The 17,898-nt window shown below is 43.7% G+C and overlaps 1 protein-coding gene and 1 pseudogene across 1 annotated transcript; both read right to left on the bottom strand.

The window, feature by feature from the left end:
* Nucleotides 1-3,407: 3,407 nt before the first annotated feature.
* On the bottom strand, nucleotides 3,408-7,797 carry LOC103744847 (ret finger protein-like 4A). The gene is given in 2 exon segments (XM_008846696.3): nucleotides 3,408-4,134; nucleotides 7,536-7,797. Coding segments are annotated over 2 exon segments (843 nt in total). The 3' UTR covers nucleotides 3,408-3,553.
* A 5,129-nt stretch (nucleotides 7,798-12,926) lies between these two features.
* On the bottom strand, nucleotides 12,927-16,696 carry LOC103744846 (annotated as a pseudogene).
* Between the last annotated feature and the right edge of the window lie 1,202 nt (nucleotides 16,697-17,898).

The following is a 17,898-nucleotide window of genomic DNA, read 5'->3' as shown; positions in this document are numbered from 1 at the left end:
CCCCCCCCCAAAATATATATTTTTTGCACTGAGTTTTTGTGCATTTCATATAATAGTTCTTAATCAAATTTAGACCCCCTCCCCCATCCTTGATTCCCCCCATAGCGACCCCCCCAGATATCATGTATTCTGTCATATATGATACAGTTAAGCATTTGTGCCCAGACATCCTTCTGTGTAAGTTCATCCACTGGAGTCTACTCAGCCTATCTAGAGAGCTTAAAGATCTACTCTCCTTCACCCAGCAGTAATCATTTGCCAATAGTTCCTAGGCTAGGCTGGTTTTCACCTGCTGAGTCATCTCACCTGTATCTCTAAGTTTATTCTGTTTCTTTCAGAAGAAGCAGGAGGAGGTAATAAAATGTCCCAAGTCTCCCCAGTGCAGTGAAGAGATTAAGTCAGAGACTGACTCATTTGTGAAAAGACCATATTAGCGTTGAACCTAGGGTCTCACAAATGCTAGGCAAATGCTGTCCCTGAATTGTATACTCAGTCCCACCCCCACTCTTTTGGGTAGAGAATTGAATCTAGGGTCACCTGCTTGCTAGTCAAGTGCTTTGTCACTGAGTGACGTCTCCGGCCCTCTTTTTTTCTTGAGATAGAGTTTCACTAAGTTGCCCACGATGATCTTGAACTCACTCTGGCTTTGAACTTTTGATCTTCCTGCCTGATCCTCTCAAGTGCTGAGATAATACGTGTTTTCCTGCACTTGTTTTCAGTTTTGTTCATTGTTATCTTCTTAGTACCTGTGTTATTTATTGGGGGTTGAATTACTGTATCCAACTTAAGATTTATTTTATTATTTTTACTTTGTGTATATGTGTGTAAGGGTGCTTTGAGAAGCCAGAAGTATCAGAGGTATCAGATGCCCTGGAGTTGGAGTTGCAGGTGGTTGTGAGCTGCCTGATGTGGGTGCTTTGGAAGAGCAGCAAGCACTCTTAATCACTGAGCCATCTCTCAGCCCCTATGTTTAACTAAAAATTGAAGTTTGGACCATTGATTCTTGTACTTTCCGTCTTTCCATGTAAGTATTTCCTGGTACATATTTCCTTCTAAAACTTGCTTTAGCTGAATCTACAAATATTTTGAAGTTGCTCTTAATTTTCTTTCATAGTTTTCAGCTGCTTCTGTGAGTCCATTTGTGATGTATAGTTTATCCAGAAGGATGCTGTTTCATTTTCAGATATGTGGAATGTTTAATGACTTTTCCTGGGACACATAAAAAGAAAAGTGTTCACTCTAGAGAGGACATCAGCAGACCAAAGAAGAAAGGATCCCATCCAGTTCACTTTGGTGAACCAATGAGTTTGCCTTTACATAGCGGGGATGGGTGACTTGAAAACAGCATTGCCAGACCCCCGCCTTGGGCGAGGACTCACAGAAGGTGCATCACCGGAGTCCCCAGGCAATCCAACTTAGGGGCAGTGTGCTACTGAAAGTCTCCCCAGCAATTCTTTACTGATTATATGGGGAGAAGAGGAGCTTTGAGAGCCTAGTGAGTCTCTTGGTGAACCTTCCCTTCACTCTGAGGGAATGTTAATCTTGATCTGTCTTATGAGCATCTCCTGCGGGTGGTCAGAGCTGCTCTGATTCAAAATTTTAGTGGCCTGAGCATGGTGGTGCACATCTTTAATCCTAGCACTTGGAGAGACAGAGGCAGGTGGATCACCATGAGATCAAGGCCAGCCTGGTCTACATAGCGAGTTCCAGGCCAGTTGGGGCTCTCTCAAAATTTTGAGGGCTGGAGAAATGGCTCAGCGGTTAAGAACACTGACTCTTGCAGAGGACCTGGGTTCCATTCCCAGCACCCACATAATGGGGGCTAACAACGGCCCTTAACTCCAGTTCTAGGGGATATGACGCCCTCTTCTGAGCTCCGTGGGCATTGCACGACACAAGTGCATTTACCTACCTGTAGGCAAAACTCTTATACACATAAAAATATAAAAAATTATAATGATCTGATCATATCCAACTGAAACAGCTGCAACAACCTGGAGATGACTCAGATTCATTTCCATTAGTAATTAATAATTCTGTTGATATTAGATAATAGAGTGCATATTTTTGCATGTATGAAAATGTATTCATGTATGTGGGGGGTAGTGCATGCACATGTGTGTGTGTGAAGGCCAGAGGACAGCCTTGGGTGTCATTCCTGGGGCACTGTCTACCTTGTTTATTTTAAAAATTTATTGCTTGGGTCTGGGGAGATGGCTCAGTGGTTAAGAGCACTGCCTGGTCTTGCAGAAGACCTGGGTTGAATTCCTGGAGCCCATACGGTGGCTAACAACCTTCTATAACTACAGTTCCAGGGATCCAGCTCCCTCTTCTGACCTCTGAGGGCACTGCACAACATGGGTACCCTTATCTACATGCAGTCAACACACATAAAATATGAACAAAATTACGTGTGTGTGTGTGTGTGTGTGTGTGTGTCTGTCTGTCTGTCTGTGTGTATACACATGCATCCCAAGTATGTGTCTGAAGGTCAGAAGACAACTTGCAGGACTTAGTTCTCTCTTTCCACCATGTGGGTCCCCGGGATTGTACTGAGGTCATCAGGCTTGGCAGCAAGTGCCTTTACCTTTTCAGCCATCTTGCTGGTCCCACATTATTTTTTTACACAGGGACCACACTGACTCAGACCTTGCCAAGGAGGTCAGGCTGGCTGGTCTTGCAGTTCCAGGCATCTGCCTATCTCTTCCTTCACATAACTGAGATTACAAGTGTGTTTTACCATGCACAGCTTTTTAAAAAAATGTGGGTTCTAGGGTTCGAACTCAGTGCTTTGCAAGCACTTTAGGGACCGTGCCATCTCCTCAGTCCCAGAGTTCATATAATTAAAAAATTAATGTTTCTTATGCCTTCATATGTCTACACTTAGTGCATATTCAGTACACAAGTGAGATGAATTTGTACTTTTTAAAATTATTGGCTGAAACTGCATACACACATTTTTACCATTTAGATGGATCTTATTTCCTTTTCCTGTACAAAATTGACCTGCTTGGTCATATCAAAATCTTTATTACTTTATTCTACTACACAGTAACTTGATACGGTAGCAAATAAAAATGAAAATATTCAGAAGTTCATTTAAAAGTTCAGAACAAAGGAATGAGAACAAAAATGTATTACTAGATGTAAGTTCCAAAGAAAACAGCTAAGGAAATATTTTATATTAAAAATGTAACGGGGCTGGAGAGATGGCTCAGTGGTTAAGAGCACTGACTGCTCTTGCAGAGGACCTGGGTTTGAGTCCGAGCAGCCACATGGCGGCTACAAACCGTCCTTAACTCCAGTTCCAGGGGAATCTGACTGACCTCTGTGGCATTGCAAGACACAGATACACTCATATACATGCAGGCAATACACTCATACACACAAAATAAAAATAAAAAAAAATAAAATGTAACTAGTATTAAAAATGAATTTGAATTCATGACACCCTCTACATATTTCTGAAATGTCTTTGTACCAAGCACAAAAGTTTTTCACCATGGTTATGAGCACACAGCAGTTTCTGTTAGATGTTTTGGTGTTCAAAGGATTATTTGCCTTGTTCAGGGTGAACTAGAAGCCTGAGAATGGCTGGATTCATCACAGGACAGATACTCAGGACACCTTGATTATCTGGAGTTGCATTTGCAGGGGCAAAGAATGGATGTAATGACTCCTTGACAGGAATGTTAACGAATGTAAAGACATGGGACCCACCCCTAACATCCCCAAAGGAAATGCATCTGTGCAGTAGATCAAGGAAAACCCCCACTCTGTGCAACCGAGGGGTAACGTAGAGTTGAGTCATGGGCTCGGTGGTGGCTGCGTAGATCTCTCCATCTCTCAAACCCACAGTCCAGAAGACATGGTTTTTGGACAGCACAACTGGCTCTTGTCGATTGATGGACTCTTTGCAAATGCCGATATCCCATTCTTTGCTTGTCCCCACAACTACCTCCTAGTAGTGGCAGCCGGAAGTGAACTGCGAGGAGCCCAGGACGTATGCTGAGACTCGGAATCTCTCCGCGCTTTCCTTACGATGCTGCATGTCGGACCCACGGTGGACATTCCTCTGGTCATCAGAAATGACGAGCTGGTTGTTGGCTGTGTCCACATCCAACGTCATGCCCACTGTGGAGAGAAAAGGCAGTAGTTGGGCGGACAGGCACCAGGGACTCCATTCTTCCCCCTTTATTGGGAAGACTCCTATAGCTATCGTTTAATTCCACCCCTCTTTAAATCAGTCTAAAAAATACAATTCTTAATCAAATTCAGGCCCCTCCCCAATCCATGCTCCCCATCCCCTCACCCATTCTTAAAACTTCCAAGACCTTTTAAAAAATTTTTTTTATTTTATGTGTATGTGTGTATTGCCTGCCGTACAGCGCTGCGGAGGTCAGAAGAGGCCGTCGGATCCCCTGGGACTGGAGTTACAGTTGTTAGCTGCTGTGTGGGTGCTGGGATTCGAACTCGGGTCTTCTGCAAGAAGAGTCAGTGCTCTTAACCACTGAGCCATCTCTCCAGCCCCTCAAGACCTTTTTGATCGGTAAAATTCTATACGTAGAATGCAAATAGTGTTAACAAAATGGTTTTCTTATTCACAGTAGGGTATTTTTACATTGTTAATTGATCATTTGACTAAGTCAAATGGATCTGATAACTGAAGAAAGCAATTATGTATGTTTGCTGTCAAAATGGAACTATGAATTAATATGGTAGATATTACACAGGACTGTCCTTGGAGTTGGATAGATGCCATCTCTCTGAGCTCAGCTCTGCCTGTTTGCCAAAGACCATCACTGATGGGATTGTTGATTGCTGATGCCCCTACACAGTAGGAGGGACAGAGTCAAGAGACCCTGGCCTAAGTAGCCCCACCCATGGTGGGCAATTCAGCCCTAATAGCACATGGCCTAGGGGAAGGGTTAGCGTATACAACCTGGGGAAGACTAAGAGAGGGACTCTTTATGTGGCTTTGGGGGCATCATCCATACTTGGGTTTAGACTCTCTGGTGTGGCTCACATTCCTGTAAGTACACAGTGCTCTGTAAGTAAGCCCAATCAACTTTTGGTTTGATAGAATTGCACCTCAGTTTGTTGATAGGACCTTGGGAGGAGGGGGTGGACCTGGATCTCATTTACATTCCCCCCCAAGAATTTTAGCAACATATGGATTCTAGCAAAATATGCACATTTACTATTTGAAAGGTAGAAGACATGTTTCTTATTGTAGAATAGGAAAATACTGTTTTTCTTTGCAGTCATCTTAACCATTTAATGGTGTTGACTAGGAAATTTCATTCTTGATATGTATTTTCCAGAAGTTATAAAAACTAAAGGTGGCTAGAGAGAGCACAGTTGGTAAACTGATTGCATTGGGAGCATGAGGACCTGAGTTCAGTCCCCAGAACTCATAAAAGTGCCAGGCATGGTGGCACATACCTTTAATCCCAGCACTTGGGAGGCAGAGGCAGGTGGAGCTCTGTGAGTTCAAGGCCAGCTGGAGCTACAGGGAGACTCTGTCTCAAAAAAAAAGACAAGGTCTCACTAGGACTGGCTATGTAGCACAGGCTGGCCTAGGACTGGCTATGTAGATCAGGCTGGCCTAGGACTGGCTATGTAGATCAGGCTGGCCTAGGACTGGCTATGTACATCACGCTGGCCTTGATCACACAGCAATGCACCTTCTCCTGTTTCCCCATTGCTGGGATTAAAGGTGTATACCACCATGCCTGGCAAAAAACATTCTTTTTCCTTTGAAAGAGGGTCTCATATAGTCCAGGTTAGCCTCAAACTTGGTCTGTAACCAAGGATGACTTTTAAGCTCGTGCTTCTTCTACCCCTCCTCCCACCCAATGCTGGGATTATAGACATATACTGCCACATCCAGTTCATGCAGTGCTGGGGACTGAACCCAGGGCCTTGTGCATTCTAGGTACACACTCTACAACTGAACTACATCCCCAGACAATGCAATGCTCTTGGAGGCCAGAAGAGGGTGAAGTTGGTTGAAGACGGTTGTTAGTTATCATGTGGGTGCTGAGAACCAAACCTGAGTCCTCTCTCCAGCTTCCCGCCTCCTTTTTTTGAGACAGGGTCTCACTATATAGCCCTGACTCGCCTAGAACTCACTATGCAGACTATATTAACATGGACAGTGGTTAGCTACTGTGTGGGTGCAGGGGATCTGACGCCCTCTTCTGGTCTCTATGGGGATTGTACACACATGGTGCAGGTAAAACACTCATACACACACATGAATATAGATCTAATTTGTGATGTGGAACTGGGCTTTATTTCCTGAGGAACTGATATGGAAAACACATGGTATAGTCCTTAGGTCCAGAGTCTGTAACTAGACCTAAATCTCCCTGAGCAACCACCAGATGACCTTTACCACTCTTTGCCTTGAGGGCCTGAGCATTGGGATAATTTTATCCATCACAGTGGCTGACCACCTTTTCTGTGGATTCAAATCACCTGGGGGACTCCTAAGCATCTCAGATCTTGGGTCTCACTGTCAGATGAGGGTCAGACTCATGGGTGCAGGCTCTTGCTACCCAAAGTGTGGATTTTGAATCAGTAGCATTAGTACCACCTGGATTGTGTCAGACATTCTCATAAAAGCCCAGTATATTGAACCAGATCCACAAGTAATTCATACATTTTAGAATTTGAAAAGCTACCTTCTGGGCCAGTATTGTCAAAATAAATACAATGTGGGCACATATTTCAGATTTTCTTGTAAATGCATCAATGTAATATGAGGGCTGTGGAGATGGCACATCAGGTAAATGTGCTTTCCCTGAAGGCTAGATAACCTGAGTTCAAGGCCAGGGACCCTCATGGTGGAAGGAGAGAATTGACTTCCATAAGTTGTCTGATCTCCACAAGTACACTGTGGTACATGGGAGTCCACACACATACACAAGCACATACAAATAAAAGTAAATTTTAAAAAGTAATATGAAAGAATTTTTTTTGGTCTTTTGGAGACAGGATCTCCCTGTAGTTCCAGCTGGCCTGGAACTCACTATGTAGACCAGGCTGGCTTTGAACTCAGTTATCCACCTGCCTCTGTCTCTGAGTGTGGGGGATTAAAGGCATGTGCCACCATGCCCTTGGAGAGTTACCATTATTATGACAATATATTTTATTTAAAATTATTCAAAATATAATTGTGACACAGGCCACATTTCAAGTGGGTACCATAGAATGAGTGTTTGGCATACCTTTAATCCCAGCACTAGGGAGGCAGAGACAGGCAGATCTCTGTGAGTTCAAGGCCAGCCTGGTCTACATAGTGAGCTCTAGGCTGGCCAGGTTTACACAGTGAGACACTGTCTCAAAAAACAAAACAAAAAAACCCAAACCCTTCAGTTGGTCCTAATTTTTTCTCAAAGGTAAGAAGGGAAGAATAAAAAAATTCAGTTTCGGACTTCGGCTAAAGCCAAAATTTAATAGGGAAATGTTAGAAAGTTGATTTCCCCAGGGCACCCCATGTGTTTAGGACATCTGTACAGACAGCTTACCTTGGAAGTTCCTCATCATTGGGTTCATCTGGAGAACATCTCTCAGCTGGGGCCCGAGTTTTTTGATCTTGGAAATCAGACACCCCAGCTGAATAGCAGGCATGATGTTTTCTCTCTCAGAGACGACAGAGCATTGTGGGTACAGTAGACCCTCCCCATCTGGATCCTTCTCCAGTGAGTCTGTGCAGTGACAGCAGCAGATATATCCACATTTCAGGTACATGGGCTTTCCAGATAATGTAAACAGATAGGACAGGCACATCTTCAAAGTGTTGAGCCATGGCCAGCGCCTGAGGAAAAATGTACATGATAATGAAATATCCCCGAGTTGAATGACTACCAGATACAGGTGTGACATGGGATTATTTGTATTCTCTAATATAGTTATAAGACACAATGAAAACACACAGCTATAACTAAGGTATGGGCTTGAACTTCTAGTAGTTGAAATATTAGTTGGAATGAAAGACATGATTCCTCTTTGAGCTTTTATTTCATTTCAAATATTTTATTTTTATTTCATGTGTATAAGTGTATTGCCTGCATGTATGTAAGTGCACATGTATCATGCAATGCTTGGATTCTCCTGGAAGTGGAATTAGGGATGGTTGTTAGCCACCATGTGGGCACTGGGAATCGAACCCAGGTCCTCTGCAAGAGCAGCCAGTGCTCTTAACTGCTGAATCATCTCTCCAGCCCTTGCTCCTTGAGCTTTTAGTCTAGGGGGTGCAAAGGTCTGTCTGGGCTTTTTAATATGGTAGTCACCAGCCCCATGTGGCTATGGAGTATCTGAAAAAGGGCTTATCTTATTGAATATTTTTTACATTATTTTTTATTTAGTGTGTGTGTGTGCATATGTGCATGTAGAGTCAGAGGATAAGTCTGTGGGAATTGTTTCTCTCCCTCCACTATGTGGGTCCCGGAGATTAAACTCAGGTCATCAGGCTGGGTGGCAAGTGCCTTTGCCCACTGAACCATCTCATTGATTCAAAGGAGCTTATCTAAATTGCAATGTTCTGTGAGTTTAAAACACACAGTTTGAAAGACATATGAGGAAAAAGGATGTAAAGATTTAATTAACAGTTAAATGGATAATGTGGGCCAGGCAAGGTGGCACACACTTTTAATCCCAGCACTTGGGGAGCAGAGGCCCGAAGATCTGTGTGAGTTCAAGGTCAGCCTGGTCTACATAGTGAGTTCCAGGCTAGCCAGGGATACAAAGTGAGCTATCTCATCCCCCTAATTGATTATGTATAGTTATCTTGCACCCTCAACATCTGTTGGGAGCTATTAATCCATTATGTACATTGAGCTGTGGCAGGTTTGCTTGTTTACTGAGTTTTTGTTTTGCACGCCAGTACCTAATCTGCCAAATCAGGAGGAATGTGTTTATATGGTGGAGTTCACAAGTATTTGACCGCTCCTTGATCCTCAGATACAGGTGGGAAAACCAGCTGTTGAAACTACTTGAGCTAAGCAAATGTGGCTAGCTCTGATGTTCTTCTGTTTAAAAAGGCCGGGCTAAAATAAACCGGGGCTGCAGCCTCTACCGACAGTCCTCCCAGGTATCTTTTCTGTCTCTTGATTTTTCTTTCAATCCTCACTCGCCCTTTCAGGTACTGTCCGTCTTGGCTGGCTGGCACCAGCACCCACATATATGTAGTTTGTTTTTTGGAGACAGGGTCTCCCTGTAGCCCTAGCTGGCCTGGAACTTGCTATGGAGACCAGACTGGCCTTGATCTTGCAGAGATCCTCTGGTATCCCCGCCCTCCCCGCTCCCCCACCACTGGGTGCTGTGATTAAAGGTGTGTGTCACTATGTCTGACTTGTTTTATATTTTTGATATTAAAATAAGCCATTCCCAGGCTGGAGAGATGGTTCAGTGGTTAAGAGCACTGACTACTCTCGCAGAGGACCCAGGTTCAATTCCCAGTGGCTAACAACTGTCCATACCTGCAGTTCTAGGGGGATCCTCAGACACTGCATGACATGGGTGCACTTACATGCAGGCAATACACTCATATACGTAAAATAAAATATAAAAAACCATGCCTTTGCCTTTCACTTTCTTTGCTGTGGTAATTAGAAAGTTTACTTTCCAACTCCCTCACCCATCTGGGTAGAGGCTGTACCAGAAACCAAGAGATTGTATGAGCCAATGGAATAACATGTCTCCCTAGCTTGCAGAGTTGGTTTAAACTCTCACTTTGCCACTGTCGTCTCCCCCATCTCCATTGCCTGAGTAGAGAGCTTGGTGTTCGTGAATGCGCACACTGCCTGGCAACACTTACAGAATAAATCGCTCCACTCGGCAGACCTTCCTCTGTCCTCAGTAGAGACTGAGAAGTAGAAAGGAAATTGCTAAAGATTCTCACTTTGTTTGGCTGTCTTCTGGCCTCCAGCTGCCGTTCACTGTGGGCTGAGTTTCAGAGTGAGAACCACCTCCAAGAGGTCTTTATTAGGCAGACCTCCTCCTCCTTCCCTCTGGTCTGTTCTTAATGAGATTTAGATTTAAATTCTGGCTCAAATGAGATTTTTATAAAATGAAATACATTTCACTTAAACTTCATTTATGGGGTTGGAGAGATGACTCAGTGGTTGGAAACATTGACTGCTCTTGCAGAGGACTCAGGTTTGGTTCTCAGCACCCACATGGTGGCTAACAGTCTAACTCCAGTTCCAGGGGATCCAATGCCCTCTTCTGGCCTTCATGGGAACTGTACAACATGGGTACACGTACATGCATGCAGACAAAATATTCATTAAAAAAAATTTAAAAATCTTAAGTTATGGCCAGTCGTGATGGTGCATGCCTTTAGTCCCAGCACTTGGGAGGCAAAGGCAGACAGCTCTCTGAGTGATAGAGGCCTTCTGGTCTACATAGTGAGTTCTAGGCTGGCCAGGGGTACAGGGATACCCTGTCTCCAAAAAAATATAAGAAAAAATAAATTCAAAGCCAGGCATTATGGTGTTCACCTTCAATCCCAGCACTTGGGAGGCAGAGGCAGGTGGCTCTCTCATATAGATGCTAGCCAGTCAATAAAGTGAGTTCCAGACCAGCTGGGGCTACACAGACTCTACAAGCAAACAAACACCAGATTCAGTTATGTTTCAACAATTTCAGATGACTGACAGGTGATCAGGATTTGAGCATGACTGAGAGATGGAGGGAATTAGAGGGATGACAGATGCTTAGATTACATTCAGGTGTTTTGACAGTTATTATTTCCACAGTACTCATTTGCTGGTGTATGCTTGGTACTTGCTTTCTCCAGTTTTGAATAAATATAACTGCATCTGTTTTAGAGTAACATTTTTTACATCTATGTATGTATTTATCATCTATCTAATCATCATCATCATCATTTTATCTCTGTGTGAATGTGCCACTGCAACTTTTAGTACTTGGTTCTCTCTTTTGAGCATGTGGCTCTCAGGATAGAACTCAAGTTGTCAGGCTCAGCAGCAAGTACCTTTACCAGCTGAGCCATCCCACTGGCCTTACGACTATTTTTTTTTTTTTTTGGTCTTTTTTGAGACAGGGACTCCCTGTAGCTCCAGCTGGCCCCAAACTCACAGAGATCCGCTTGCCTCTGCCTCCCAAGTGCTGGGACTAAAGACCTGGCTTTAAATCTATTTTTTTAAATATACTAATTAATTAGACAAGGTTTCCCTGTAGCTCCAAATGCCTTGGAATTCCCTAGGTAGACCAGGTTGGACTCCATCTCATAGTGATTTGCCTCTCTCTGCCTCCCAAGTGCTGGGATTAAAGGTGTACGCCACCAAGTCTGGCTGTTTATTTTTTTGAAATAAGATTTTGGCTGTGTTGCCCAGGCTGGCCCCCAACTCAATATCCCCCTGCTTCAGCCTCCCAAGTGTTGGGATTATAGGCATTTACCACTACCCACAGCCTGAAATACAATTTCGAAAATCTTTTTTTTTTCTTTTCATACCACTTTATTCCAACTTGAGCACCTCAATATAAAACTAAATACTGGTGAACTGTTTTCCTTATCAATTCTGAGTTACTGTAAAATGTACAAGTTCTGCTAGCAGTTCAACACTTAAATAGATAAATCATCTGACACATGGTAGATTTCATGTAATGAAAATACCTAAAATAATTAGTGTAATATACTGAACTGATGAAAAAAAAATGGACTTTGAAAAACAAGGCTGCAAGGTTGTTACTAACATTGTAATACGTTACAATCACAGATACACCATTTATTAGGGTTCTAGCCTGTAGGAACAACTGAAACCCCTTTCTCTCACAGGGGGAAAGAAATAATTAGCTGTTTTAGTAACTGTACATTTTGTATACTTCTTTTTCTTTTTTTTTAAGTCTTTTTGAGACAAGGTCTCCCTGTAGCCCCAGCTGTCCTAGAACTCACTATGTAGACCAGGCTGGCCTTGAACTCACAGAGATCCGCCTGCCTCTGCCTCCCGAGTGCTTGGATTAAAGGTGTGCACCACCACGCCCTGCTCATTTTGTATACTTTTAAGCAGCTCTTAAATATTACAGAAAAAATAAACGTGGAGACTACAATGCAGTACCCTATTTACAGTACAGCTGAGCATCATATTTAAAAGAATCAAGTTTGAATGTACACACTTGTTAGTGCATTAACTATACCATGTCCATAGGGAATGAGAGCCCCTCCCTGCCCCAAACAAAAGACCTATAGGTAATGGCCAACAGTGATTAAATAGAAATCACAGACACCTGGTTTTTCAGTTTTGTTGATGCGCTCACAGGAAGGGAACACCATTCAATAAAGTGCATTTAGCAGTTTTTATATTCCTAAAACAAGACAGGGTTACGTTTGACTTTTTTAAAACCTCATTAAAAAAATAGTAGGACTGAGTATAATTTAGATGCTGCTAATAGTCTTCTTTCTGGAGACATGGGACGATTTTCTTGGGATTAAGTTATTAAAATGTGGAATGTATACTTTTAAATAATAGAAGACATGATCATTTGCTTGACTATAGTTGCTAAGCATAAATATTGAGTCTTCTAAAAGCCCACATTAGTAATCTCCACATCTTTCACATGTGACTACTGTCCCAATCAGGAGAAAGTGGATGGTTCCTGTGGGTCCAGACGGTCATCTGCCTTTATCTCTAATGGTGAGAAAGCATTCCCTCAACCTCTCCAGAGGAAGAAGTTGCACACACTTCTCACTTCCCTTTCTACTGAAACATTAGTTGGAGGGATACATGCATATTACTAAAATTAAGTTCAAAACACTCAAAATAATTCTGTATTAAAACTTGATTCTATCGTAAGTCTCTTTTTGGAAGTCATATTGGGCTGGCTAAAAGCTCCAACTCCATGGTCATTGACATTTGGGAAGCAGAATACTCCAGCTAGTTCAAACTGGGGATTTAGTTAGAACAACACTGACTCCTGGTTGGTTGTGCAGGCTCAGTAAGTTCTACTCTTCCTCTGGCCAAATTTGCTCCTGGATTCTGTAGTTCATTCTTTGGAAGCTTTTTAGCTATTGTCATGAATATTTCATTTATATTCACTGATGTCTTAGCTGATGTGTCTATGAATAATAAACTGTTGTCATCTGCATAGGATTGTACTTCTTGGAAGTCAACAGCTCTTTCACTTGGTAGATCAACGTTGTTTCCTGATAAAGCTATTACAATATTAGGACTTGCTTGCCTCTGGAGTTCTTTAACCCAGTTTTTTGCTCTTGCAAAGGACTTCTCATTGGTGATGTCATACACAACTATGGCTGCCTGTGCTCCTTGGCAGCACATTGGTGCTAGGCTGTGGTAGTGCTCCTGGCCAGCTGTGTCCCATATTTCAAACTTTACTGTTGTGTCATCAAGACATACAGTCTGGGTTAGAAAAGCAGCTCCAATGGTGCTCTACTGAAATCCAAGGAACTGGCCCTTCACAAAGCCAAGCACTAGGTTTGACTTGCCTGACAGCGGACGCTCCTAGAAGTATTTGGCCTGTTGGGTCTTGTTGCTCCTTGATTAGCCATGTCCAGGTTTCAAAAAGTCCTTAACTGCAGACTCCTAAATGAACTTCCAGGATGCAAGGTATCAATTTTTTTCTTTCTGGAGGAGACACTGAGGAAGCTCACAACTGCCTGGAACTCCAAATCCAGGGAATCAACACCCTCTTCTGGCTTTGGTGGGCAATGTATTCACATGCACATACCCCGCTCCCCTTTAATCCCAGCACTCAGGAGGCAGAGGCAGGTGGATCTTACTCAGTTCCAGGCCAGTCGGGGCTGCATAGTGAGACCCTGGGGCTGCGGCTCCTGGCAGCCAGGCAGCACCTGGGCGTCATTGGAGGTGACAACAAGCGACGTGCTCCTCAAAAATCTTTAGAACCTCTGAAGAATAATTTTAATTACTTAATAATAGTAATTTTCATTTTCAGTGCTAAGGAACAAATCCCCAGTCTTGAGCATGCGTGTCAGGATAGCCTCTACTACTGAGCTACATCTTTAACCTAACAATGTCCTTTTGCATGGGACTGAATTCACTGCAGTCTGGTGGACCCTAGTTCGCTTCAGGATGGGGGCTGTTCATGGGAAGGACCAAGGCAGGATTGGAAGACTGTGAGTTTTCAGCTCCACCCTCCAATCTCTAAGGGAGGGGAAGGCTGATCACCAACAGTCCTGATTTACTCTGTTCCTATGTTGTCAAATCACCGCAAAATCCCAAATGAGAGGGTTTAGCTGGGCATGGTGGTGCCAGCACTTAGAGGCAGGAGGATCAGGAATCCAAGGTCATCCTTACCTATGTAGGGAGTTTGAGGACAGCCTGGGCTAACATGAGACTCTGTTTCAAAAAACCCAAACCAGCCAACCAGCCCACAAACCAACCAACCAAACCTAACCAAACAACACAGGTCAGAGAGTTTCTGAAAAGCCAGATGTGGACGTTCCTGGAGAGTGGGGTACCTAGGGAGGGCATGGAAGTGCCTTTTCTGTTCTATAGTTTGAGTTGTTACTTATTTATATTTTTATATGTATGAATATTTTGCCTGCATGTATATATGTGCACCATGTGCATGCAATGCCCACGGTGTCCAGAAAAGGGCATTAGATCCCTTGGAACTGGAGTTATGGATAGGTGTGAGCTGCCATGTGGGTGCTAGGAACTGAACCTGGGTCCTCTGCAAGAGCAGCCAGTGCTTTTAACTACTGATCCATCTTTCTACCTTCCCCTATTTCCCTTTAAACTAATCTACTGAGTCCAATTTGTGCTGACCATATACTCATGGGTGTGGGGCTATCCAGTGAAGTGTGTTCTAACTATCAAGAAACACACCCTGAAAGAAAACTGACTCTTCCTCCTCAGAAACCATCAACTGTCAATAGCTCCTCAGTCAGCAATGGGAGCTCATGAGCCCCATACCTCTCCATGTTAGAATGTTGACTGGCTTGACCTTGACAGGCAACCACAGCTGCTGTGAGGTCATGATTTATATGTGTGTGTGTGTGTGTGTGGCTATGTCACATGTGTGCAGGTGCTCAAGGAGGCCAGAACAGGGTGTTGGGTTCCCTGGAGCTGGAGTTACAGGTAGTTGTGAATCACCTAACGTGGGTGCTGGAAACTGAAGTCAGCTCCTCTGAGTGCTGTCAACTGCTGAGCCATCTCTCTAGCCCCAGATTAAATAAAAAAATTTTTTTTGTGTGTATGATGTGTGTATATGGGTGCATGTGCCATGGTGCACATCTGGAAGTCAGAGGGACAACTTTGTGGAGCTGATTCACTCCTTCCACATTTTTGTGGGTTTCAGGGATTGAACTCAGGTCACCAGGCTTGCACAGAAATTGCCTTTACCTGTTGAGCTATCTCACCAGCCCTGAATTCATATTAATCTTACAACTCCTTTAAACATGTCCTCACAGGGCTGGGGATGTAGCTCAGTGGTAAGGCACTTGGGCAGCATATATGAGACCTTGAGTCCAATCCCCAGCACCACAAAGAGCGTTCTCACAATGTGGGGGGCTCATTTTTGTATTTGTATCATTCACGTTTCTTGCTCATGGAAGATAATATTTTCCAGTTATTGTGAGTCAGTCATGAGTAGGTTTTACATTCTGTTTGAGAACACCAGATGGCTTCAGTTATGGAAAAGACCAATTCCAATGATTTTCCTCATGAATATTGGAGCTTTGGAGAGGAGCCTGCCCTCTGGTGGGACAGGAGTGTGCTCTCCTTGCCTTTTGCTGCTGGCAGCTCAGTGCCTGTCTTTCAGCATCTGCTCAGCAGGTTACACATGCACCCAGTCCTTTCCTGAAGGTGTTACTGGTGGTCAGGTTCCATTTCCGAGTTCTTGGCTTCTGTCTTAGCTTTCTATTGCTATGATAACTGGCTCACAAGTACAACCATCATCAAGGGAAGCCAAGGCAGGAACTCAGGGCAGAAACCTGGAGCCCAGACCATGGAGGAAAGCTGTTTACTGGCTTGCTTCTCAGGTCCAGGTTCAACCTGCTTCTTATACAATACAGGACCACCTGCCCAGGGGTGACACCTCCAATAGTGGACCAGGCCCTCCCACATCACTCAACAATCAAAAAGATGCCCCACAGACATGGCCACAGGTCAGTCTAATGGAGAAAATGCCTCAGCTGAGGTTCCTTTTAAGCAGGTGTGTCAAGTTGACAACTAAAGCTATCCAGCACAGACTGATTCAAAGGATTGAAATAAGGGCTCAGATTTGCAAAAGTAGTGAGGTAATTTTATTTAAAGAGAGGGATACAGCATTACGATTAATGGTGGATGGGGCTGGAGAGACGGCTTAGCTGTTGAAAGCACTGGCTACCTTGCAGAGGACCCAGGTTCAGTTCTCAGCACGCACGTGGCCTCTAACAATGGTGGTAACTCTCGTTCTAGGGGACTCGTTGCCCTTTTCTGGCTTTCATAGGTACTGCACACATGTGCCCTTACAACCATGCAGGTAAAGCACTTATACACATAAAAGAAAAAGATTGATGGTGGCCCATGTGGGTTAGCAGCCTGGGGTATTTAAAAAGATTTTTATTAAAAAAAATTAAAAATTTTATTTATTTTGTTGAATTTTTGCGATTTCATACAATATAATTTGATAATATTTAGATCCCCTCACCCACCTGAACTTCCCCTCCTCTGGTGTCCCTGCCCAATTCAATGTACTCCATACAAGCTCAAATCAGACAAAATCCCAGCATAGACATAGGGAAGTGGGTAAGAAATCTCAACCCTGGGGCTGGAGAGGTGGCTCAACAGTTAAGAACACTGGTTGTTCTTGCAGAAGACCCGGGTTTGAATCCCAGCACCCACATGGCAGCTAACAACTGTAACTCCAGTCCCAGGGGATCCGATAGCCTCTTCTGACCTCCGTGGGCATTGCACAACATGGCTGTACTTACCTACATGCAGGCAATACATGCATACACATAAAATTAAAAAATAATAAAATTAAAAAAAAATCTCAACCCAACCTAAGGAACTTTTTTGGCAACTGATGGCTGTTGGGAGCACGACAGAGTCCCTTACAGGGATGGGACTTTTGGTGCGTTGACCAGGCACCAGCGGATGGACCCATGCTGAGGGACATGTGGGGAAAGCAGACTCCCCAGGCCATACTGCATATGGATTTATTTTTATTAGATTTAAAGGAAGGAGGAGCTGATTACTAAGGGGCATAGTCTGGGCAGTTCTCTATTTTGATGACAGATTAGGTCATATACTAATTTTTCCTATTGCGAATGTCTCTTCCCATAATGCATTTGATTTTAATCATATGCATTCCTAATTATGCACACGTATAAGATGGTAAGTAGGGGATTCTCTACAATTTGCTTTACTGCACATTCACCTAAAACCAGTTCAGGCTACATCAGCTTTTCTATTCTTTGTCCCCCAGATACATTGGGAATATATAGGAATGGAAATTGTCTAAATTTGTTGTTAGAGGTGGAGAAAAATATTGTTCAGGGAGGGGTGTATGTGTAGCCTGATGCAGGTGGGGCAGTTGAGGGGTTCTGAGTTTCTAGGTGCTTTGTTTACAGAGGGGTGTGTGTGTGTCTGACATGAAGGTGAAGGAGCTGGGTTGCGAAGTGCATTATTAGAAGAGGAGGATGTGCATAACCCAACCAAATATGGTCCCAGATTATTAAACTATTCCTTCCTTCCCACCCCCTTTCCCCTTCCCTTCCTTCCTTCCCCTCCTCTTCCTTCTCTTTTCTACCTCCCCTTGCCAGCCTTTCTCCTTCCTCCCCTCCCCCTCCCTCCCTCCCCTCCTTCTTTCAAGACCAGGTCTCATGTATTTTAGGCTTGCCTCTATGTTGGGTTCTGGGAACTGAACCCCGAGTCCTCAGCCCCAGAAAATATATTTATG

This window comes from Nannospalax galili, unplaced genomic scaffold, assembly GCF_000622305.1.
Source record: "Nannospalax galili isolate Female #2095 unplaced genomic scaffold, S.galili_v1.0 scaffold842, whole genome shotgun sequence".
NCBI classification, from domain to species: domain Eukaryota; kingdom Metazoa; phylum Chordata; class Mammalia; order Rodentia; family Spalacidae; genus Nannospalax; species Nannospalax galili.
The sequence above is the reverse complement of the archived record's forward strand: the minus strand, read 5'-3'. Positions and strand labels throughout refer to the sequence as shown.